The sequence below is a fragment of the Pezoporus flaviventris genome, unplaced genomic scaffold, assembly GCF_033815535.1.
Source record: "Pezoporus flaviventris isolate CSIRO_AGI_PZ_B2104156 unplaced genomic scaffold, CSIRO_AGI_Pfla_v1 ptg000078l, whole genome shotgun sequence".
In the NCBI taxonomy this organism is placed as follows: Eukaryota; Metazoa; Chordata; class Aves; order Psittaciformes; family Psittacidae; genus Pezoporus; species Pezoporus flaviventris.
Window position 1 is genome coordinate 18,636,584 of NW_026892626.1, and position 23,284 is coordinate 18,659,867.

Sequence of the window (23,284 nt, forward strand, 5' to 3'; positions counted from 1 at the left end):
AGCTGGTTGGGGCAGGAAGCTCAGCTGGAGTTTCTCTCCCCGTGCTGCTTCCCGGCTCTCACAGCACCGTTGCCATTGCAGTGCCCCCACACCACAGCAGAAGCTCAAACCTGCACCGTGCAGCAACGAGCTGGGCACAGCCTCTGCTTGCCGTGGGTCGCGCAGTGGGGACAGCCAGCGCCATGCACGGCCCTGCGGGAATGGCTGCAGTTGGGAAGGGAGTTGGAGCGTTGGGAACTCGGCCCTGAGAAAGCCACGAGAACATTTCCGTGCCCATAAAGAGCGTGACAAACAGCACTTCTCTTGTTGCATATATAATACGCTAGCTCCCCACAAGACCTATGTATGGGCTCCACAGCTACCGCACGTCCCCCCTCTTGCTCTTAAATAGGGGTCTCCTGCAGACCCATGGACTGAGGCATTCAGGGTGCAAGCAGAGAGCTCCTGTCCCCCACAGTATTCCCAAAGGGATCCATGGGGCAGCGTGGCTGCCGCATTTACACTGGGAAAAGCAAAATGCCAATGGGATGGCTGAGCTCTGCCATGATGGCAGCATGGGCAGAGCTAAGCCAGGATGGGCAGATACAGCTGGGAGCGGCAGTGGAAGTGGGATGAAATGGGATGCATCATTTTGGGGCTGTTTCTGGGCAGTCTGGGGTTTTCTGTGTGTCTCACCTCTCGTTTTGCCTTTTTCAGCTCCAACTGAGTCCTCCATTGAGGAGATCTTTGAATCGCTGAATTCAAGGACTCCCGGAGCCATTGCTGTGTGCAAAGCATCCCTTGTGTCACTCATGGTTTCCCTGTTTTCAGGACAGTTTTCTTCCCGCTGGAGCCGGCTGAGCCTGTCCTTACCCGTGATTAAATCTCTCAGTTTCTCTTCCAGAGCCAACTCTCATGCCTGAGAACTTTAAAAAGAAAGACGTGGTTGAGATTTTGTCCCACAAAAAGGCCTACAACACATGTGAGTAAAGATCAGGGTGAACCCAGCCCGAAACGGGCCCAGAGATGGGGCCGGGGATGTAGAGAACTGGAAAGGTAAAAGGAAGGAGGCCACATGAGCACAATCCCATGGGCACAATCCCTGCACGGCTCTGCTGCTTTAGGCTCTTCCCACAGCCTCCAGGCTGGGCTCAGCCCTGGGCAGGGGGAGGAAGCAGCGTTCACAATAAGGGATGGAGATGGGATGTGGCTCATTGGCATTGGGGGCAGAGGGACAGAGCCTGCATGGTCCCATGGAGCAGTGAGGGTGTGCAAGGGGCAGTGCTGCTTCTCCAGGATGTGCTTCTGATGTAAAGGAGCATGGAAGGGCTTGGTGGGACCCTGTGAGACCCAGGTCTCCTGTCCATGAGGGATGTGGGAGAGGAGGAGACGCGGGGGGGTGGCTTCCATAGCAACCCAGCCTGATGCACTGGGGATGTGCATGCACAGGATGCCATGCCCTGGGGGCGTCTGCAGGACCAGAGCCTTGGGGGGGGGACCTTGGGGTCCCTCTGCAGGGCTCTGGGGAGTGGGAAGCCCTTCTTTTCCCTAGGGATTACCCTGTGCCAGAGCGGGTACATGGAGCGGTCCACACCATTCACACCTTGAGCATCCCCTCCTGGCCCCATGCTGCTGGGTTCCCAACACAGCCATCCCCACCGGGGTCCTGTCCTCCTCCCCTCCAAGTGACATCCCTCCCTTCCCACAGCCATCCTCATAGCCCACCTCAAGCTCTCGCACATGGAGCTGCGCCAGATCCTCATGACGATGGAGACGGACCGGCTGGAGCCTTCCCACATCAAGCAGCTCCTGCTGTACGCGCCCGATGGGGAGGAAGTGCAGCGCTTCCAGAGCTACAAGGAGAACCCTGGGAAGCTGAGTGAGCCCGACCAGTTTGTGCTGCAGGTACCTGCGGGCAGGGATGTGCTCCAGGGATGTCCCTCTGGGGCTGGAGGGAGGGAAAGCACAGAGCAATCAGCAGGATGCTCCTGCACGCTGTGGGATGGGAAGAGCTGGTGGCACCGGTCACAGGGACCGCTGGGCACTGATGCTCAGGCTGAGGCATCCAGCAGCTCCCACTGCCGAAGCATCCCTTGATGTTTGCTCCATGACAGGAGTGACTTTGCCCAGCTCCTGGTGACAAAGTCACTTGTGGATATTGGCATGAAATGTCCCCATCCTGTGGCAGCAAACTGGCTGTGCCCTGCGAGTTCCAGCCACTGTCAGGCTGCTCCGTGTGGTTGCCTGTGCATGCTGCTCCCATGTACAGGGAAATACCCCAGGAAAAACACCCCAGAGGAGGGTTAAGGCTGATGGGGACAGTGGTAACCCTCCCCTCCTTTTGATCCCAGATGCTGTCAGTCCCAGAGTACAAGATCCGCCTGCGCAGCCTGCACTTTAAGACCACTCTGCAGGAGAAGACAGAGGAGATCAAGGCGAGCTACGAGTGCATCTGCAAGGCCTCTCTGGAGCTGAAGAGCAGCAAGAAGCTGGCCAAGATCCTGGAGGTCAGCACAGTCCTTCCTGCTCCTATGAGCCACCGGAGGCCATGGGAATGCCTGCAGGAGCCTGGGCATCGCAGGCACAGCTCCAGCCCCAGCGCTGTGGCCAGCACCTCTCCGGGTGCAGCTTGAGCAGCTTGCAGGAGAGAACAGATCCTGCTGCAGGGCTCCTTGACCCCACTGGCATCAGCTGCCCCACACTGATGTTCAATGGGGGTTTAAAAGCAGCAGGTGGCATAAATGAGGTCAAAATGTGACAAAGGCATTTCCAGATTAGTGGCACCTGGGCAGTAACCCCCAAGCTGGTTGCACGTTAATGGAAGGTGAACAGAGAGCCCCAGGCTGAAACCCCGATGGTCCTGAGGTCCCTGCTCCTTGCCAGGCCCCAGGAGGGATGCTGGGACTCGGGTGAGCCCGCTCTGCGGTCCTGATGTGCCTGCAAGGCTGCGAAGCTGCAGCAGAAGGAGCTGGAGCATTCTGGAGGGGAAAGCCGGCTCTGCTGGTCACTGTTCCCTTTGAAACACCCCCTTACAGATAAAAGTCACCAAAGGCTTTGGGGAGAAGAGAGCTTTGGCACTTGCCAGTGTGTACAGAACCAGCAGGAATTCTGCCTTTACGTGTATCCATCCGCCCAGTCTAACCCATTGAATGCACTGGTAATGTTTTATTACTGATGCTCTATGAACGCATCTAGGGGCCTCTTAGCAGAAGTGAGCTGGTCCAGAAGAGGCCCTGCAGACAGAGGGTGGCCTCTCAGCTCTGCTCCTACCACGTGGCTTGTCGGTCTCTGTGAGCCAGAAGGAGAAGGGACAATGTAAGTGCTGGAGGTCACTGCCCAGTCTCTCACTGGGGTTTCTCCCTGCAGTTTGTGCTGGCGATGGGGAACTACCTGAACAACGGGCAGCCCAGGACCAGCAAAACCACGGGCTTCAAAATCAACTTTCTCACTGAGGTAGGACAACGCGTGCCTGTTCTGTATAGGAGGCACCAATGCCGGGAGCTCAGAGTGCCTGTCCCTGTACAAGGGTCCCGGCTTGATGCTCAGGGTGGGCTCCAGGGAGGCTGTACCAGTGCTCTGATGCTTCAGCGTGCTGGGGCCTGAGACCCGTGCTCGCTGAGAGGCTGTGGGGCTGGAGAAACCAAAGGTCTTCATCCCACGTGGGCTGCTGTGGAGGATGGGGTGAGAGCATCAATTAGCACCTCGACACCACTCCTCTGGGTGTAACGTGCTGTCTAAACATTAAATGTCCTCTTTAACCATTAATCCACGTATCATGGCTGGTGTCACCACGCACGTGAAGGCAGGGTGAGCTGAGAGAACAGAGGAGCCCCTGTGCGTCCGGTGACCGACACACCGAGCGCATGGCAAACCCCACTCTCCTCTGCATAGGGACCTCCTGACCTGTTTTGCTTTGCTGCAGCTGAACACAACCAAGACCGTTGATGGCAAATCCACCTTCCTGCACATCCTTGCCAAGTCACTCAGCCAACACTTCCCAGAGCTCCTGGGCTTCGCCAAGGATCTTCCCACAGTGCCGCTCGCTGCCAAAGGTAAAGGGACGAAAGCATCTGTGAGCCCCGCGTCTTGGTTCTGTTTGGGTCTGGAATCCATGGTGAGCTGCACAGCACTGGCACGAGCAGGATGGCAGCGACATGAGTGAGGAACGGTCCTGAGTGACAGGATGGGGTTAGGAAGGGATGAGCTCAGTGCTGCCCATGGCAGTGCCTCTGCGCCCTGACCGCAGCCTCCTGACCTGGAGCAGCGGTTCCCAAGTCCAGAGGTGTCCGTGCAGCAGAGTGCTCTGCTCCACCCAGCCCCTGCCTCCTTCCGTCCCCAGCGCGGGTGCCAGCGCTATTGCTGCGGGTGGTGCAGAGCGCACAGCACCCTCGTGGCCCGGGTTCAGCACCCAGGAACAGCTCTGGCGCTGCTGGGGATCGTCCCGCTTCCCTGCCTGCCACAGGCAAGTCACATAGCTGCTGGGGATCACCCATCCGTTGGGGTGGTGTCACAGCGGGCTGGCTGCACACAGAGCAGAGCCTGCAGCCCCCTTGTACCCCATCCCCTGCTGTCTCTGAGCAATTCCCTTGGGAATTAGTGCCACAGTGGCTAAATAAAGGAGGAAATGCAGGCCCGGGGATGTAAATTCCCACTTGGAAGTCTGTACCTGTAGCTTTCCAGCTGGATTTTCTATCTGCCCCAACTGAAGGCTCACTGCTGCCCAAACTGCTGCCACTGCCCACTCCGACACTGACTCCCAGTGCCAGACCTTGTCTCACCCACGGCTCTCACTGTGCTGCAGGAAGCCAGCCCTAAGCCTCCTAACCCTGAGCCCTCTCTTCTCATGCAGTGAATCAGAGAACGCTCACAGCTGACCTAAAGGACCTGCACACCACTGTCAGTGACATACAGATGGCCTGTCACAACATGCCAGCTACCGCGGAGGACAGGTTTGCTGTTGTGATGGCCGTATCCTTCTGTGAATGGAACACATCACCCAGGTGACTTCACTGCCTCCAGTGAAACCATTCGGTGTCTTTGTGCCCCCTTGGGCAACAGCGGGGCTGTGTCTGGCTATAGGAAAGCATCATCTCAGCACTCGGGGGATCTTCCCTCTCCACTCAGTCTTAGTGCATAAAACAGCTTTGGTGATGGTCACTGGTTCCCCTGCCTCTGCAGGGCAAACCCAGTGCCACACAGCCAGTGAGCTTGCTGAGCTGTTCATCCTTCCACGCTGGCCCAGAGAAGCTGTGGCTGCCCCATCCCTGGCAGTGCTCAAGGCCAGGTTGGACACAGGGGCTTGGAGCAAGCTGCTCCAGTGGAAGGTGTCCCTGCCCGTGGCAGGGGTTGGAGCTGGAGGAGCTTTAAGGCCCCTTCCAACAAAAACCTAAGGTTCTATAAGCGCTGCTGGGGAAGCCGAGTGTACCAGTGGGCCCCCTTCGCAGCCAGCATCTGCAGCAACTCCTTTCTTAGACCCAAGATGAAACCCAGCCACTTGATAAGCAGAAGCGACTCTGACCTGTACCAGGCTGTTTGTCCTTAAGCCGCTTCCCTCAGTCCTTCCTGGAGAGCGCCCAGCCTGCCATGCGATCCCTGGACGATCTGCAGCACAAGGCCATGGAGGAATTCAGCAAGGTGCTGTCCTTCTTCGGGGAGGACTCCAAAATGACGACTTCTGAGGCTTTCTTTGGCATTTTTGCAGAATTCATGAGCAAGTTTGAGGTGAGCTCCACTTGCGAAGGCAGCCGGCGAGGGGGCTCCTGTTAAGTGTCAGTGTTTCACCTGCACGTGAGCTGTGGGAGCCAGATGAGGGCTTTGTGTCTGTAAAGTGCCAGGTTTCAACGCACAGGTTGGTTGGTGGGCGCAGGAGGGTTGAGGGTCACCAGCCCCATGGAGAGTCAAGGCGATTGTCATGGTTAACCAAGGCTGGGTTGGAGCTCCACAAAGCAGACTCAGGGAGTGACCAATCCAGGGGGAAGCAGGGGTAGAATTAAGCCTGTAGCAGCCAGGACATCCCTGGCCCGTGCCCATCTCCTGTCTCTGCTCTCTCTGCAGCGGGCACTCAGTGATGTGCAGGTCGGCGAGAGCCAGCGCAGCCCCCGGATGACGTCTCCCCTGGCCTGGTGATGGGCAGCATCCCATGAGCCGCAGCGTTCATTGCCAACCAAGTGCAATTTGCTCCCGTTGAGGCCGGTTGTACGCCCGCTGCTGCCGCCTGCTCCCACCCAGCACAACAGGGACCGGGGCTCGGGGCAGTCGGGATGCTGAAAGGGTACCACAGGGGGTGGTGGATGGGTGCGAGGGTGAGGCACGGGGACATGAAGGTGAGCACCTCACTGGTCTTGACAAGAGCTTTCCTGGCGTCCTCCATCCCCAGCTCATTCCAGGATTTAGACACCGCTGGGTAAACCCCCCCCATCTCGTGTTCCCAGAGCATGCCATTGCTGGCCGGTGGCAATGGGATGCAACACAACCTTCAGAACCCTTCTGGAAGGTCACCGTGGTCCCAGGTGTGATCCAGTCTGGTTTTGCCAGGCTGTGCTGGAGTAAGGGAAGGCCAGAGTCCGTCCTGGCCACCAGCTTTGCTTAAAGGTGTGTTAGAGACTGGCAGGTCTTGGAATCATCCCAAGGGTTTAGCAGCAGCACTACAGGCTTATCGGAACTCACCAGGAGACACAAACCCCTGGGCATTCTGGTGCCTCAGGGGCAGAGACCAGTGAGAAATAGATCCCTGTCCTATATTTGCTCCCAAGGGCTGGAATCCCCAGAGTCCCTTTCGTGTATGGCCGCTTGTTCATGCTGAGTGTACCCAGGGAACTCAGAGCGTGCAGGTCCAACCTTCCAACAGTGTCTGCTTGTTGTTTAGATGCGGTGTCCCCGGGGTGGAAGGGAAGCAGCATCCCCTGCTCAGTGCATGCCCCTCGGGGGGACACGGTGCCCCCAGAGCTTGCCAGCAGCCACGCTCCAGTGCATTCGCACTGGGAGGCATCGCTCCGTGCCACCCGCATCCATTGCCTTTCAGACCCCACTCGCTCCCACATCCTGCCCGGTGGAAGACATAGCATAGGGAACCTTCCTCCCATCTCTTGCCACAGCCAGAGCTCCTCCTGCAGCGGCTGGTGCGTTACTTAGGGGGACCTGATGACCATCAAATCCGGTCTGGTTTTAAGCCCTGCTCTAGGACGTGAAGTGCATTTCCACAAGTGATCTCAGCTCACACAGCTTGAAGTGCCAGGTAGCTTCTAGTGTTGTCCAGCCCTGAGAGCGGGGCCAGGGCGACGCTGCCCCAGCTCCACGTGTCTGGGATGCTGCACACTGCATTCAGTTCATTTTGGTTTATTTTTCTAACCGCATACTCAATATCGAAACCACCCGAGGTTCTTTTCCCTCGCTGTACATAGGTTTTGCTACGCGTTGTACCTCCCCAGGACGGGTAGAACTCCAACCCCTTTGGTATTTTTATGGGAATATTTTCAAAGAACCAGAACTTCTGACTTCAGGTTGTATTATTTGATAACGGGACTTGTGTATAGTCACGGTTCAGCCTCTCCCCCATGCCTATGTGCTGTCCCTGAAATAAAGCTGCTGCCTTCTGCCTCCTGACGCCATGGGCCTCCGTGTTGTGTCAGCCACTGCTCGTGCGACGGCTGCAGGTGCGATCCTGCACCGTGCACTGCTGCGACCGCTGACCCTCACCCCTCCAGGAGGGAGCTGCAGCATCCGACCTTGCTGGGCTTGGGCTGGGAACAGGGAAAACAACGGCACAAGCGCGCCCAGCCCTGCGTGAGCACCGGCAGCCAGGCTCGTGCTGGGTGTGAGCAGCACATTCTTAGCATAGCGTGGAGTATTCCTGCAGAAGAAAGCATTGAGAGAGGGGATGAGCCAGGGGTTGTTTCCCCCTGCAAAGGAATGTCCCCAGAGGGATTTATCTCTTTTACACTAAAGCAGATAGGGGCCGGCTGCTATCGGCTTTCTGGTTGTAGTTTGGCTTGCTGCAGGCTGCTCGGTCCTCCCTGGAGGCCACAGCACCGGCAACTGTAAAAGAGCTCTGAGCAGAGCTAACAGAGACATGACAGGTAGAAATCCCTTGCTGAACACGTGCATTTACAGTGCTCAGGCCCCTCCTGATGCTCCTGGCTCAGCCAGCCTGGCTCTGGTGCAACCCTGGGGATAACCATGGAATCCCAGACCTGTTTGGGTGGAAGGGACCTTAAAGCTCCTCCAGCTCCAACCCCTGCCACGGGCAGGGACCCCTTCCACTGGAGCAGCTTGCTCCAAGCCCCTGTGTCCAACCTGGCCCTGAGCACTGCCAGGGATGGGGCAGCCACAGCTTCTCTGGGCACCCTATGCCAGCGCCTCAGCACCCTCCCAGGGAAGAGCTTCTGCCTAAGAGCTCATCTCAGTCTCCCCTCAGGCAGGTTAAAGCCATTCCCCTTGGCCTGTCCCTATGTGCCCATCTACAAAGCCCCTCTCCAGCTTTCTTGTAGCCCATTTAGGCACTGGAAGGCTCCCAAGCTGCCCAGTGCAGAGGCGAAACCTCCCACCGCCCGTTGCAGAACGGATCCCGGAGCCTCCCTCGCAGTCAGCACCCCCATCGCACGCTGCCTTTGCTGCTTCTTGGTAACTGCAAACACGAGGGCATTTCTCCCCAGAATCAGTGCCCCGGCACTCTCCTCCCAGCCCCGGCTCAGCAGAGCCCCTGCGTCAGCCCCGGTCACGGGATCCTGGGCACAGGAAAGCCTGTCCTTGGGAAGGAAACAATAAGTCAGGCAGCAGCCCGGGGTCAGGCAGGGAATGCAGGCTCTGGCTCCACGGGTGCCGCTTCCCCCCCCTGCCAGAGCCGGGAGCGGTGACCTGACAACCCCGGTTACATCCCGAACCTCGCAGTGTTTAAGGGGTTTCACTCTTCCCTGCAAGAAATGGTGTGGGGGGGAAGACTTCAAAGAGGAAATGAGCAGCTTTAGTAAAGTCACGGTGAAGGCACGAGGGCAGCTGTAGCTGGGGTAAACCAGCACGAGGCTGGCGTCTCCAAGCCAAAGTGCAACCACTTTGAACCCTCTCTCTAAGTATCTTGATAATGGATCGAAGGGCCACCATCTATAATGATCTTCCAGGTGCCATAAAAGGTGCCACAGAGACAAACTGAGGTGTCAGCTCCAGAATGGAAAGGTTGGAAGTCAGGAAAAAGTGGCACAGACTGGAAGCACCTGATTGCTGGGTCTGAAGCCCCAAATTCCAATGCAATTGGGGGAAATCGGGGTTTTCCAACTTCCAGCAGATCAAGTGAAAGCATCTCCAATCACAAGGTTCAAAGACCTTTAGTTATGTTCGTCTGCACTATAAACCAAAAGGGAAACAAGGGGATAAAATACAGACACCGAGGCTTTGCTTTCTGTTATTATAGACCCTGGGGTGCCCTTTCCTAGTTAACAAACTGGCTTCTATTATCAATGTCAAGAATCGCCTGTAGGTGTTTATCAGGTTTTCAGACCGACGGTGCTGAAGTCGAAACCTCCAGCCTGGTGCTGGGATTAAGTGGGAGCAAGCGACAAACCCCATCCATCCCATGGGTGCATTGTGCTCTCTGCGAGGCTCAGGCACTCTCGCTGTGAGCTCCCCCCCGTGCCGCGGGCTGTCAGCTCGGGAGGACATCAGCGTGGCTGGGTTATTGTTGCCTGTCCCTTCTCTGGCTGTGCAGATTGCTTAAGAGAAAGGCACTCTGTGGAGTTTGACCCGGGAGCCCTGAGAGTGAAAATAACGCGCGGCTCCTCACCAGAGCCACGGGGCACCGGGAGAGGGACTGCGGGCCAGTAGTTTAACTTTGACTATCGATATTCCTCCTCATTCCTTGGGACACCGGTAACGGCTCCGCTGGCAAATCCCGACCCTCTGGCAATATTTAAGCTGCCTGTCAGTTGGCAGAGGCTCGGTGGTGCCCGGCGCAGGGGGACAGAATGAGACCCGGCTGAGCGCAGTAAGTTCCCTTTCAGCTTGTACCTCGAGTCGGGGAGCTGCGGTCGGTGCGAGGGTTGGGGGCCGCGGTCCAGCGCTGTGGCTGTGTCCTCAGGAGGATGGATGTACCTGGGGATGCTTTAACACCCCCCCCCCCCCAGAGGAGGCATTTCCAGTGGTCCCGGTGGGTCCCTCGAGCCCCACGTGGGCTGCGCCTCTCCCGGCACCATTGACACAGGGCTGGCTTCAGCCGCTTCATTTCCATGCCACGGATGTTCCTCCCCGCGGTCTCTGGCGGGGACAGCGCTGCCGCCGGTGCCAGGAGCCGAGGGCACCGAGCCGTGAGCTGCATGCACAAAGCAGGCAAAATTTCCACTGGGCCGTGCAGTTGGGATGCGAAACCAGAGCGACCGCGCGCTGCCCCTTCCCTAGGGCCTGCCGCTCCAGCTGCCGCAATGGGGCAGCGGCTCTCACCCCCCCGAACGCCCCTGGAGCATCCCCCACCTTTCACCACTGATGGGCACAGCTAATGCCTGCAGAGCTCTGAATCCGCATGCGTTTTGGAGGGATGGACACAACTCTCTCCTATATGTGGGCTGAATCCTGACTGGGACCGAGCGTGTGTATCCTATAGCGCTGTCTGTGCTGCCGCGCTACCCACCTGAGATGGGAAGTGCCTTGGGATGGAAAGAAACAGCGCTATCAGAGCTGAGATAGGGAAAGCAGGAGGTGTCAGCATGGGGTCAGCAGCATCCCGGGGCTGACATACCAAACCCTGTTTGTCTTTTCCTAGTTAGAGGTTAAGCGTGCCAGTAAAAACTCAGTGACAGCCAAGACATATTGCCTCTTAAAGAGGTAAGACTGAGCTTCGGTGCCCTGCATCCTTGCCAGGCAGAAGCTCCCAAGGAATTCAGTGGGATCTGGGGGCTCTATGAGGCACAGAAGAGGCTCTGACAAGGTGCTGCAAGTCCCCGGTCCCAGCCTGGTGCTGCTACCACTGCCACTCAACCCCAACATGGGTCAGCACCATATTGAGCTCTGGGACTGGAGGCTGCTGCTGTGGAAAGCGGGTGATGGGGTGGTATCAACCACCAGAAAACTCCTTAGTTTTTGTCCAGCCTCTCCATAAGTGCCTAAGCCCGCAGCCCCAGCGCTGCAGGACTGGGTGCAATGGGCACACAGGGCAAGGAGAAACCGCAGCATCTCCATCACCACCGCACCTGCACCTCCGTCCTCTCCGCTTCATTCATACCCCTTGGCAATGGGTGCAGGACTGCGGTGGCTTCACCTCATCTCAAGGGGAGTTCAGGGCAGGTTCCAGCTGCACTTCCCACACGGACAACGCGGTGAAGCCGGTTGTGAGCGAGGGACAGGGTGGCTGAGGCTGCTCGGGTCCGTGCTCTGCTGCACGATGGTGCTCACAGGAAGAACTTGTTCGACCGCCTGCTCCGTGCTGGTCCATGCGGGAGCCCCGGGCTGCTGAAGGCCACCCCTCGCCCCACCTTTGGGCAGGGGGGAGCTTATAAATGTGGCTTCACAAGTGCAAGAGAGGCTGAAGGACCTGGGCAGCCACAGGCAGGAGGAGGCCGGGTCCCTCCTCACCATGCAACCCGTTCTTTAACAGATACATGCATCGAGGCGAAGAAGCACCGGGCCTGCATAGGAAGCCATGGAGACCACCAGCAGCACCCCTGTGACCCCCTCGTGGGACGTGTTTCCCCAGAGGACGCTGGAAGCCGTGGACATCGCTGTCCTTGTGCTGTACTTCGTGTTCGTCCTCGCGGTTGGGCTGTGGGTAAGCAGATACCATTGAGAGCCTTCCTATGTGCCCTCTTCTACCGAAGACCAGGGCTGCTTTGGCCCCAAAGTCTTTCACTTTGGCTTGAATCAGGCAGCACTTCACCGGGTTCAACTGAACAAGCAGAAAGATAAGAGTCTACAGGTCCTTTCCCTCTCTCCAGCCTGGGGAAGGGTGCTCAGCGCTTCAGGAGAGCTGTTCAGCTCTAGTGTTTGCCAAGCTTTAAGAACCCTTGTGAGGAAGAGGTTGTTTAAGTACAAAGTATTGCTAAGAATAATGGTTTGTTCATCCCGGAAGGAACTGCTGTCCTATAAATCACCTGAGCCTGTCCACAGTGCTCTAGTCCATAAATTACAAATGCTGTTTGGTTATAATTAAGGCAGAAGGACATCCTTTTGGCATGGCTTCTGTAACAGCAAAAGCACAATCCGGCTGTCGTAAGGCAGAGATGAATAGCTGCTCCCTTCCAGTGTGGTGATAACGCTGCTGGTGTTGCATGAAACTGCCTGAAATCCCTGAGGAAGAGGAGTCAGTAACACGTGCAACGCTGAGCAGACCCAATACCCGGGGATGCCCATAGCTCTTGTCCAAAACCGTTTGACTTCCTCGCTGATCTGGAGGGATTTAGTTTGCTTATCACAGCAAACAGTCGATCCGGATGCTGAGCTGGTGGAAAACCTTGTGCATGGCCGCTCCCTCCCTTGTCTGCTGCTCTCTTGTCCCCTGGGATTTCCCAACAGGAGCTGCAGGTCCTTCCAGGAACCCTTTGCTTTCACCCGATGGCAGCACAGAGTCTCCCGCAGGGGAAGTCCCTCTTGGTGATGCCCTGCTCCACAATGAAGTGGCTGCTGAAACCTCTGTTGTGCTTTTCTGCTTCCCCAGTCCATGTGGAAGACGCAGCGCAGCACTGTGAAAGGCTACTTCCTAGCTGGAGGCCAGATGGTTTGGTGGCCTGTAAGTATCTCCATCATTACACCACTTGTGCCCATCGGCTACAGCAAGACCAAAAGCGCTTCTGGCCCAGCAGAACTTTATTCTCCAAAGGGGAAACAGGAACAAAAAGTACTTCCATGTTTTGCATGGATGCAGTTACAAAACTGCCTGGTTTATTCCATATGGGAGACAGGGGGAGCAGAGCTGCTGCAGGACACATGCTGCAGCCTGGGCCCCAGGCGAGCCTGGTCCTGCGTGCTTTGACCTGCAGACATCCAGAATTACCCATCACAGACCCAGCTTTATACTGAGGGTCTTCCGCTTGGGCTGGTCAGTCTGTGTGTGCTAACAGAGGAACCTCATGACCTGGCATTTCTGCTTGTTACCTCCCACCTTCTGCCCTGCTCCCCTGCACGAGAGCAGACATGGTTTTGGAAGCAGGATGGGGCTAAACGTGCCCCAGAACGAGCGATAGGCAGTGAATAATGAAAGAAGCTGGGTAAAGGAGCCAGAGACACTGAATGTGTAGGGAAAAGAAGAAGGTGGCAGGGGGTGACAAGACTCTCACATCCTCCATAGCCACAAGCGGGGGAACAGCATCCCTGTGTTCCCACCCGCCTTGTGCAGGGCCAGATCCCGTTTTCCCTCTTTCTCCAGGTGGGCGCATCCCTGTTTGCCAGCAATGTTGGAAGCGGCCACTTCATCGGCCTGGCTGGGTCAGGAGCTGCCTCGGGAATTGCCGCAACAGCCTACGAGTGGAATGTGAGTGTGGAGCAGCAACCCCGGTGCTGTGCAGGGCAACTCCAGCCCCTGTAGGTCCGGCAGCTCCAGAGGCTCGGAGTCCTGCTGCAGGAGCCGGATGGCACCAGGGGCTGCTGGTGTTTGAGGCCTCTGAAGGATAACTCCATCCCTGTGTCCCATAGAGCCAGAAGCTCGCATCCCTGCCAGCATCCCTCACCTTCCTTCCCATTTGCTCCGCAGGGGATGTTCTCTGTCCTGGTGCTGGCCTGGCTGTTCCTGCCAATTTACATCGCAGCAGGGGTACGTAGGTGGATGTTGTGCCCAGCAGTGATTTACTGCTATCTAAAGCACCTGCTCGGCTGCTGGGTTTAACACCTCCTGCTGCAGCTGTGGTCCTTCTGCAGGGCCTGGGCTAATGGGGAGGAGAGCTGTTGGGTACCACCGTGCTGATGGCTTGCGTCTCCCACAGGTTACTACCATGCCAGAGTACTTGCAGAAACGTTTTGGAGGCAAAAGAATCCAGGTGTTCCTGGCAATTCTCTATTTGTTCATCTACATCTTCACCAAAATATCAGTAAGTGGAAAACACTGGAATCAGACTGAATTCGGGCTGGAAACGGGATGAGTGAGGCTCAGAAATGCAGCTGCTGGCTGCAGAAAAGGGTGTATTAAAATACCTGAGGAAGTTAGACTACAGTCATTGTGAGAACCCACACACAAAGAATAACTCCTTTTCCCCCACTGAGCACCTGCTGCAGTGGGAGGGAAGCTGGGTGTCAGCATCCTGAGCAGCAGCTCGTTGAGGAGTCGGGCTGTGAGCGTGGATGTGTCTGTTGTCAGCTTTTATACATGTGGCAGCTCACCTGGACTCTTCCCTTTGCATGTACTGCCTGCACAGACACCAACCACGGTTACATGCGGGAGCAATGAGGACGTAGGAGGTGGTTTGTGCTCAGGTGAAGAGCGCTGAGCGACTGATTCACTGCTCCTGCCTGATGCAGGGCCTTGAATAAATAACTGACCCGATCCTTGCGCAACACCTCGCTGCTGTTCATTAACCTGAGGTGGGGCAGGGACCTGTGAAGCCAGAGAGGTCCCTGCTGGTGTTCTTCCTGTACACACAGGGCTAAAGAGGGATGTGCTGTGTGACCCACGCCTGCCTTGTCCCTGCCGAAACAGCCGCAGGCCAGGGGGTGCAGGCGGCTCTAGGAAAAGCCAGCTCTTTAATGGAGATCTCTGATAACAGGATTCCTGCGTCCAGGATGCTTCCATGGCCGTCACTCTGGCCTGCAGTCTGCCTATCCCAAAGCCCTCCCAAACTGCAGCATCTTCACCCGGCTGCAGAGGGAGCTGGTCAGGGCTGGCTCCAGCCCCCAGGACACCTTTCCTCCCTGTTTCCTCCCTGCCACCACGTCAGGGAGGAATTCCCATCACGGCTAATGCAGGAGGTGCCACAATGCCCTGGCTCTGGGGCTGCGGGGAGGGATAAGCTCATCCCACCTGAACACCGATAGGGAATTGAGCCAGGTCCTGATGCGCAGTGCGCAGGAGCTTGGGTTGCAGAGGGATGAGCTGCATGGAGGGGACACAGCGGGGAGCTGGGGGTCACGAGCAGTTACCAACAGCATTGGTTCTGCCATAGGAGACAGCTCGGTCAGCTGCATGCTCATGTTCCCTGGCGCTGCCTGCTTCGAGGGGCACTAGAACTGGGCTGACATCCTTCTCCCTCCAGGTTGACATGTACGCTGGGGCCCTCTTCATCCAGCAAGCCTTACACTGGGACCTCTACATCGCCGTGGTGGGCTTGCTGGCCATCACGGCCGTTTACACCGTTGCAGGTACGGGGCTGAGTTTCGGATCATACCGCAGACCCTGTGTGATGAGTGCACCAGTGCTCAGAGTCCAGCCTTTCCCATGCAAGCTGGGTTTGCCAGGAGTATGGATAACGGGGAGGGGGAAAAGCAGCTGACAACTTGCCTGATAAGCAACTATTACCCGGTGGGAGTAAGTTAATACCCCTTATGGGGCCACAGGCGATAGGGATGCGTGGATGCAGAGCACTTCTGCTTTAAGGAGAAGTTACGCTCGAGGCATTTGCACAATACATTTTCCTCTGGGCTTTCGGGAGGTATGAGTGCTTTACATAACAATGAGCCCTGGAATGTGGAAAGCATTGTCAATCCTGGATGCCCTTTCAGGGCTTATGAGGGGCCAAATGGAAAAGAGCCATGCACGGAGCAAGCAGCAAATCCCAAACCCATAAAGGTTTCTCCTTTCCCACTGCTCACCCCTGGTGATGTTGCTCATAAAGACACCCTTTTATTTCGCTTCTCCTTATTCAGCTTGGGCTTTGCTCTGGAGTTTTTCCATGTATTTCCCGAACAAGCTCTTGCTTTGGACTTTGGCTTTTTCAGTGACAAAGTGGTGACTCATTATGATTCAAACACGAGAAATTTCAGCCCACCATGCTCCGAGTCCCAGTGTGACCAGTCTGCAGAGCACAGATCAGTCCCACTTTCCCAGTTTGGTGCTTCTCTGCCCTCCCAGGTGGCCTGGCCGCAGTGATCTACACGGACGCGCTGCAGACCTTCATCATGCTCATCGGGGCTGTGACTCTCATGGTCTTCAGTGAGTGTTTCCTTGGGGGTTATTCCTAACACTGTGACAGCTTTACCGAGTGCTAGAGACAAGGTGGATCATCACAGTTAACACAGAGCTGATGGTCCGGAGTGGCTTTCTCTGTGTTCTCCTGTTGGAATAGCTGCTCATGCAATAGTAATTCTTTGTGCGTTAAAAATGCACAAGTTCCCCCTGAAAACCTCTAAAGAAACGCATCCAGAAGCAGTGTTACAGGTGAACAAACACCTTCTCTAGGCAGAACCTTTAGCATTGTGCTATCCCCCACCCAAGGAGCCCGTAGCTTTGGGTTTTCAAAGCGTCACCCATAGCAAAGTACACTTGATGCTGCGGGTGATGCTGCACGTAGCACCTGTGGGGCATCACCCATAGCAAACTACAGACTGAAGCTCAGGGTACCCACGGGGCAGAGGTGGTAACTGCTCCTCCTGCCCTGTTCCAGGCTTTGTTGAAGTTGGTGGTCTTGAAGGCTTGCAGACAAAATACTTCGATGCCATTCCCAGCTCCCGCAAGGAGAACAGCAGCTGCGGCTTGCCGAGGGAAGATGCTTTCCACATATTCCGAGACCCTGTTAACTCCGACCTCCCCTGGCCGGGGGTCCTGGTGGGAATGACCATCCCGTCCCTGTGGTACTGGTGCACAGATCAGGTGCGTGCCCCCTTGCTCTTTGCTTTCAAGGACACGCAGTTGGCTGGATGGGTCTGACCGCAGCCCTCGGTGTGCCGGGACTGGTTTGCTCTTCCTGAGGGGGGGTCAGTGAAACCTGATGGTTTCAATCCTAAAGATGCAAAACTTGATAAACACACTGAAACCTGGGGAATCACCTCAGTGTAACAAGGGGCCAGGCGGGGTTTGGGAGTTAATCCCAACTTGGTTTTAACTTAAGCCTTTCCCTTGCTGTGAAGCCTGACTATGGGTGGTTAAGGCACGGGCTGGGCAGCACGGTGCACTGCAGAAGCAAGGTCAGGTCTGGCGGCACAAGCAGCATCGTTCAGGGCTGTGATTCTGTGAGTTTATCAGGATCTGAAGCGAGAATTACAGAGCTACAGCCAAGCTCAGTGCTCCCCCTTGCTGGATTTCAATAGTCCAGAGGAGAACAAAGTATCTGCAACTGGTATCACATCACCTGCACTTGCTCCCCTCTGCCGACAGCACCAAACCCATGCCTTCATTTCTAGGTCATTGTTCAGAGGTCCCTTGCTGCTAAAAACCTCTCTCATGCCAAAGGAGGCTCCCTGATGACCTCCTACCTGAAAATCCTGCCCCTCTTTATGATGGTGATGCCGGGCATGATCAGCAGAATTCTCTTCCCAGGTAAGTGCTGAAGGAGAGATCGTAAAATCCCAGAGTGGTTTGGGTTGAAGGGACCTTAAAGCTCCTCCAGCTCCAGCCCCTGCCACAGGCAGGGACACCTTCCACTAGAGCAGCTTGCTCCAGGCCCCTGTGTCCACCCTGGCGTTGTACACACCTGCATTCCCTCTATCACCGGCTGTGCCTATTCTAAGGAGCAGGACCGGCCCTTACCAATAAATCAAAAGGCTGCAACGCATCAAATGCCCCACATTGAAGACATCTCCTTCCAGCCGTGGCTGGAGAACACACATCCTCTCGCAGCAGACCCCAGGCACATGCTCCCCATGCCCTGCTCCGTGTGCTGTCATCCCTGCTCACAGCAGCTGTGCTGATGGGGTCTGAGCTTGCTCCCTGTTGCTGCTCCACGCTGTGACCGTGCCCTCGGGCCCCTCCTGCACCCAACGCGCTGCTACCCCTGCAAGTTACGTTTGGGGCACTCAGAGAAAGCCCACACGTCAGTAAGTGCTCACCAGGTGGGAACGTGCTGGGCTGTGCATAGTCCTCAAGCAAGCAACATTCCTAGGGAAGAACAGGCAGGCAGGCCAGCTGCCTCCACTGATGCTATCTTGTGCATGGAAGGAAGAAAAGGGAAACGAGGGAAGGCCAGAGCTGCTTTCTCACTGTGTGGAGACAGTCCCGTCCTGGGCCGGAGGCTTTCCAAGCCTTCCGTGTTCCCCCCGGTGACTGACGGCGTTCACTGGCCCGACGGGTTCAGGCTGCAGAATCCTGCCTCTCCCTCCCCCGTGCTCATTTCAGATCTGGTGGCTTGTGCAGACGCGGAAATCTGCCGACAAGTCTGCGGCAACCCATCCGGCTGCTCCGATATTGCTTATCCCAAGCTGGTCCTCGAGCTGCTGCCCACAGGTAAGGAGCTTGGTGCTGGTGCTGGTGCTGGTGCTGGCGCTGGCACCGACGGGTGCGGTACGCCCGGGCCTAAAGGTGTCTGTGAGACAGGTTCGGAGAGGAACATACCCCACAGCTGTAACTTCAGTGGGGGTTTTGTTGGGCTTGGTGGGACAGGGGCAAGGGGCAGGATGCAATGGGAGATGGGTGATGATCCAGCACCCAGAGCTCCAATTCAGTCCAACCTGGATAGGAGATAAAGCCCAGGGTTTAATGATAACAATCAACGCTAACTCCTCCCTGTCACTGCCATTTAAAACTGGGGCTAAACCCAGATTTCAGGTCTGTTCTAGCTGAAAGAAGAATTCGAGGACACCCCAAGGGGGTCACTGGGGACTCCTCAGGGCTGCTGAACTTCTCCTTCTGTCCCCAGGACTCAGGGGCCTGATGATGTCGGTGATGATCGCAGCTCTCATGTCCTCCCTGACTTCCATCTTCAACAGTGCCAGCACCATCTTCACCATGGACCTCTGGAAGCACTTCCGTCCTCGGTGCTCCGAGTGGGAGCTCATGATTGTTGGCAGGTACAGAGAGCTACAACATGAGTGTTATAGCAGAGCCTCAGCATCAGGGACACACCTGGGCACACCCCAGGGCCCGCTGCCCCTATACACATGTAGTAGCTTCATGCTGACCACGCTTGGTGGGGGGGTTACCAGAGGTCTCAGCTGGACCCTTGCATGCTGAGCAATCGGAAAAGCACAGCCTGAGCTAAGCCTAATGGCACCTTTCTCTTGCCCAGGGTCTTTGTGCTGCTGCTCACCGTGGTCTCCATCCTGTGGATCCCTCTGGTTCAGGCCGGCCAGGGAGGGCAGCTCTTCATCTACATCCAGTCCATCAGCTCCTACCTGCAGCCCCCCGTGGCGATGGTGTTCATCCTGGGCTGCTTCTGGAAAAGAGCAAATGAAAAGGTAACAGCTCCGCTGTCCCTGTGGCCTCACTGCCCTCACAGGAGTCCTTTAGAACTCAAACCCACCTCCTGCTGGGGAAAGGAAGACACCCAGCCCTCCCCCCAGACATCCATCTCCGCTACAGCAGGGAGCGACTGCTGCTGCTTTCCAAGACCCCACTGGCACTTGAGGAGTGAGGTGACTGCATTGCTCCGCTGCAGCATGTCCTTCGCACCTCCTGAAGCCTCTTAGGGGCTCGTTAGCCGTTGGCTTGTTTGTTACATGGACTAGAGAAGGCACAGCGAGCCCAGAGAGTGAAGGAGCCAGACCAAACGGCACCAGGAGTCCTAAGGCTCCAGTTTCTCCATAAAGACCGGGGCTGGGCAAAGGGTAAAGTCTTCCCAAACCAGGCTTTGGTCAGGCAGAGAGCAGCTGTCAGCCCCGCAGTTAAGGCAACCATTAGGATATAAACACCAGTCTTGAGAGTCTCCTGGCATAGAGGACGTTATCCTTCCCCTCCACAGCAAAACTAATGACCCACCTGAGCCCACAGAGAGGTACCAGGCTCCTGAAGCACCACCGGCAGACCCAGGTAGCAAGAGCAGAGAAGGAAGGAAAAGACCCTCGGAAAAGGCAGCCTCAGCTCAGCCCGTGTGCCAAGAACGAGGCCGGGTCCTCGTGGATCCGTGCTCCTTGCTCCAGTAAAGCAGATCCTTCCTCTCCCAGGGCGCGTTCTGGGGCCTGGTGATCGGGCTGCTGCTGGGCGGCATCCGGCTGGTGCTGGACTTCATCTACCCAGAGCCCCGGTGCGGAGAGAGCGACCTGCGCCCGGGCGTGGTGAAGTACATGCACTACCTCTACTTCTCCATGGTCCTGGCCACCGTCTCCACGCTGACCGTGCTGGTCGTGAGCCTGCTCACAGAGCCCCCCTCGGAGGCAATGGTGCGTCACCCGTCGGGGTTCTTGTGTTATCTGTTAACAGTTTCCTGCATGCCCCACGCTACATCCATGGATATGGAATCCCGTGGGGATAAATAACCCAGAAATGCAAGGTTCCGTTCAGTACTGACAATCACACTTGCCATAACCTCTAACAACGACCCCTCCTCTGCTCCAGCACCCTGCTGCCACTTAGGTCCCATAAATCCAGAGTCCCACCTTGGAAACTGGTCAACAGTAGATGCTACAAAGAGCTGCTCTTAAGCTCAAACATGTGTGTTTAACCATGACAAATTAGCTTTTTTCCCTCTCTTTCCCAAGAAATTCCAGCTTCTGGGTCATCTTTATCAACTCTCTTACTAATTTAGTGAGGAAGCCTTTTTACTCACAGGAAAAGAGAACTCAAGGGCAGAGAGAAACTTCCCCTGGAACAGGTTTGTGCCAGTTCGACTGCTTTCAGTAGATAGAATGAGGCTACAGAGAGCCATCAGTAGGAGGAAGGAGGGCCAGAAACCAAAGGGCCAACGCATCCTCTTGCTCGGAGACAGCACTAACCTGGCACCTTTCTGAACCTCCTCTGAGAGGGAGAATGCCCACGGAGGCGCGTGGTCAGCTCGAGATTCCACCTCCCTCCCAGCAGCAGCTTTAACTCATCTCCAACCTGAACCTTTCCAGCTTCCCATTGTGCTCCTCTGTTCCATTACCCTGTCCTTGACATTGAGAGCTTCCCTCTTTCATGAGTCTTTTATATACCTGAAGAAAATTACCCTAACTCCCGCCCGTCTTCTCCCAACAACCCCAGTTCTTTTGAGTCATTCCTCTCTGGCCACAATACCCGTTCGTTTTGCTCACTGACCCGCTCTCAGTCTGCATCCAGTGATGGTCCCGTGCAGAAATGCCTCCTCCTTGGTTAAAGACAGAACAACAGCATCCTCCAGAGAGTAGCTGTGCAGCCAACTGTCGTGTTCCAGACCCAACTAAACCCACCACGCTGATGGTAGCCACCACTTCTGTAGTTAACCAAGGGAGCGCTTGGCTGTTCCCCTGCCCCAGCCGAGCAGGAGAACAGGGTTTGGCCCCTCTAAGTATTCTCTCTACAGGCTCTGCTGCTGAGGCAGTCCTTTAAGCAACCACAAAGCAGTTTCCTTTAACACCGCTCTTCATGCCATCAGATAAGTCGGCTTACCTGGTTCACACGTGGGGATCTACCAGCCAAGACAGACCTAGCAGTCAGCCCTTCCCCTGATGCTGCCAAAGGAGTGTGTGAAGCTGAGCGCCCAGCTCTCCAGCTGGATATAAGCATTGCTTCTGAGAATAGTTCAGATGATAATAAATGTAAGTGCTCCAACGTCGTGCCCAGTAACACCTACCCTTAACCCCAGGCACTGTGTAAAGGCTTTGAAGACAAGAAACGTTAAACCCCTTCCTCTGCGTTCAGTCACCTCAGGGCATGCTGAAAGTGACAGTTTTACCTCAGCAGCACTTTAGTTTCTCTTCCATCTCTTGCTGCCATTACATATGCTTGGAATGAAGGAGGAGCTGATGGGACACAGAAAGCCATGCCCGGTGCCCTGCGCTAGCTGCGGGCGCTGCCAGGAGGAGCGGCTGGCGAAGGGGAGGGTGGAGGCCAAGCAGAGCTCTTTTCATGGCGTTCCATTTCTGTTTTGCAGTGGTGGTTTCTGCTCGCCTCTAGCAGCAGGGAGACCGCAGAGGCCTGGGCGGAGAGCTTGACAGATCAGTGAAGGAGGATTTGCAGTGTTTAAAACTTGTACTTGTCGGTATTAGGTACAAACACGTGTAGCAACTCGCTGCGCCTCTTCCAGCGCTGAGCACCATCCCCTGGTGCTGCCAGGCTCGGGACACTGTTGATGTAGCTGCAGCTTTCGCTGCCGGTTCCTCTGATCTAGAAAAAGCTGTTGGGGAGATGAGTGAGTTACTGAGCCCTGGTGCTGGGGAGCCTCACGCCTGTGGGGCACGAGCGCTGTCTCCCCAGCTTTTAGTCACGCACGTCCTAACCCACACCATTGCTGGGGAAACCCGCTTTACACGTGTGGAGTAACCCCTCATCGGGTGCTGAAGCCGCTGGGCACCGAGCAGCCACAGCTCAGCTTTTAGGCTTAGGCTCCTCTTACCGTTTCTTATGATGCTGGGAATAGAACTTCAGCTCAGTGCTCCAGGGAAGAGGAAAACTGGTCCTGCAGCCCCCAAAGGTGTTAACAGAAGGGCTCCCTACACCTCAGCGTAGCTAGCGTATGCGTTTAAAGAACACTGGTGCGTTTCAGCATCAAACCCCTTTGCACAGCAGCACTGGGATGTGTTCTGCTGGCGCGATTCACCCCTCACTGCTGGCTGTCTCCCCAGGTCCCACTAACAGCAGAGGGGACTCCAAGCTGCTCACCACCCTCCTGTGGCTCTGCGGGATGGAGCGCAAGCAGCCCAGCACCGAGAACACGGCACCGGTCAAACCCGAGCCGCTCCCCGGGGCTTGCCTAGAGGAGAAGCCGCTGGTGAAGCACGTCCTCAACATCAACCTGCTCCTGTGCGTGTGCGCCGGCATCTTCCTCTGGGCGTACTTCGCGTAGCACTCGCCTGCTCGACTCCAGATGGCAGCGACTAATGTTAATTGGTGTAAATAAGAATAATTAGCAGAGGGTCAATGTAATTCTTACTGCTTCCTAAATGTTCTTCCTTTATTTAAGAAGACAGACCGCGCTCCGTAGTCCTTTCCTTATTTCTAATGGGGGACGGGCTGTGATAGGCAACCGAGCGCTCGGCACCACCACTGTCAGACCTGAGCCTGCAACACAATCGGTGTAAAGAGAAGGGCAGAGAAAGGGTTGTTTGGTTGTTGCAAGTATTTAGGTACGCTCCTTGGGGTCAGAGCACTGCCTGGAGCTGGGCGGTCTGGATTCTCTTGATGCTTCTAGAACCACTTGGTTCCCCTTTGGCTCCACACCCTTGGGAGGTAACGCCTCCACGTGTCCCCTGTCGGGGCAGGGAGCTGTCACCGGGCCCCCACGAGGGCTCTAAACCAGCCCAAACACCCCGGCATCGGGCACCCGCACCCGTTCTGCCCCTGCTGCAGCCTGGGTCAGCGGCCACCCTGCCCCGGAGCCCCTTCCCCAGCGGCTGTGCCGGGGGATGCCTTGACCCCATCCGC

General features: G+C 56.3%; 2 protein-coding genes and 1 long non-coding RNA gene across 9 annotated transcripts in view; 2 read left to right on the forward strand and 1 right to left on the reverse strand.

Annotated features, from left to right (window-relative positions):
* Positions 1-7,091, forward strand: part of GRID2IP (Grid2 interacting protein) — a 29,144-nt gene extending 22,053 nt beyond the window's left edge. For 3 of the 5 annotated variants that reach the window (XM_061474130.1, XM_061474132.1, XM_061474131.1), the window contains exons 14-21: positions 872-961; positions 1,688-1,884; positions 2,331-2,486; positions 3,346-3,432; positions 3,902-4,031; positions 4,829-4,947; positions 5,536-5,700; positions 6,034-7,091. In XM_061474130.1, the coding sequence (XP_061330114.1) occupies positions 872-961; positions 1,688-1,884; positions 2,331-2,486; positions 3,346-3,432; positions 3,902-4,031; positions 4,829-4,947; positions 5,536-5,700; positions 6,034-6,105 (1,016 nt within the window). In that variant the 3' untranslated portion in view covers positions 6,106-7,091. The remainder of the gene's footprint in view (positions 1-871; positions 962-1,687; positions 1,885-2,330; positions 2,487-3,345; positions 3,433-3,901; positions 4,032-4,828; positions 4,948-5,535; positions 5,701-6,033) is intronic. The other 2 variants (XM_061474134.1, XM_061474133.1) reach the window with 1 other exon arrangement.
* On the reverse strand, positions 549-10,266 carry LOC133279917 (uncharacterized). The gene is made up of 3 exons (XR_009747014.1): positions 9,976-10,266; positions 1,705-1,927; positions 549-905 (listed from the first exon to the last, which is right to left on the reverse strand). It is a non-coding gene; the product is annotated as an uncharacterized LOC133279917 (long non-coding RNA).
* On the forward strand, positions 9,558-22,786 carry SLC5A11 (solute carrier family 5 member 11). Of its 3 annotated transcripts, none has more exons than XM_061474136.1 (16): positions 9,558-9,952; positions 11,555-11,725; positions 12,611-12,682; positions 13,319-13,423; positions 13,643-13,702; positions 13,872-13,976; positions 15,135-15,240; positions 15,950-16,030; positions 16,482-16,687; positions 17,218-17,353; positions 18,149-18,256; positions 18,669-18,819; positions 19,038-19,206; positions 19,912-20,127; positions 21,297-21,459; positions 21,795-22,180. In XM_061474136.1, exons 2-16 carry the CDS (start codon positions 11,600-11,602, stop codon positions 21,815-21,817), a joined length of 1,827 nt encoding a protein of 608 aa, XP_061330120.1. In that variant the 5' UTR covers positions 9,558-9,952; positions 11,555-11,599; the 3' UTR covers positions 21,818-22,180. The 3 variants fall into 3 exon arrangements, with proteins under 3 accessions (XP_061330120.1, XP_061330121.1, XP_061330119.1); XM_061474135.1 differs by lacking the exon at positions 21,795-22,180 and adding an exon at positions 22,486-22,786 and having other exon boundaries at positions 9,559-9,952; XM_061474137.1 differs by lacking the exons at positions 21,297-21,459; positions 21,795-22,180 and adding an exon at positions 22,486-22,786.
* Positions 22,787-23,284: the final 498 nt, after the last annotated feature.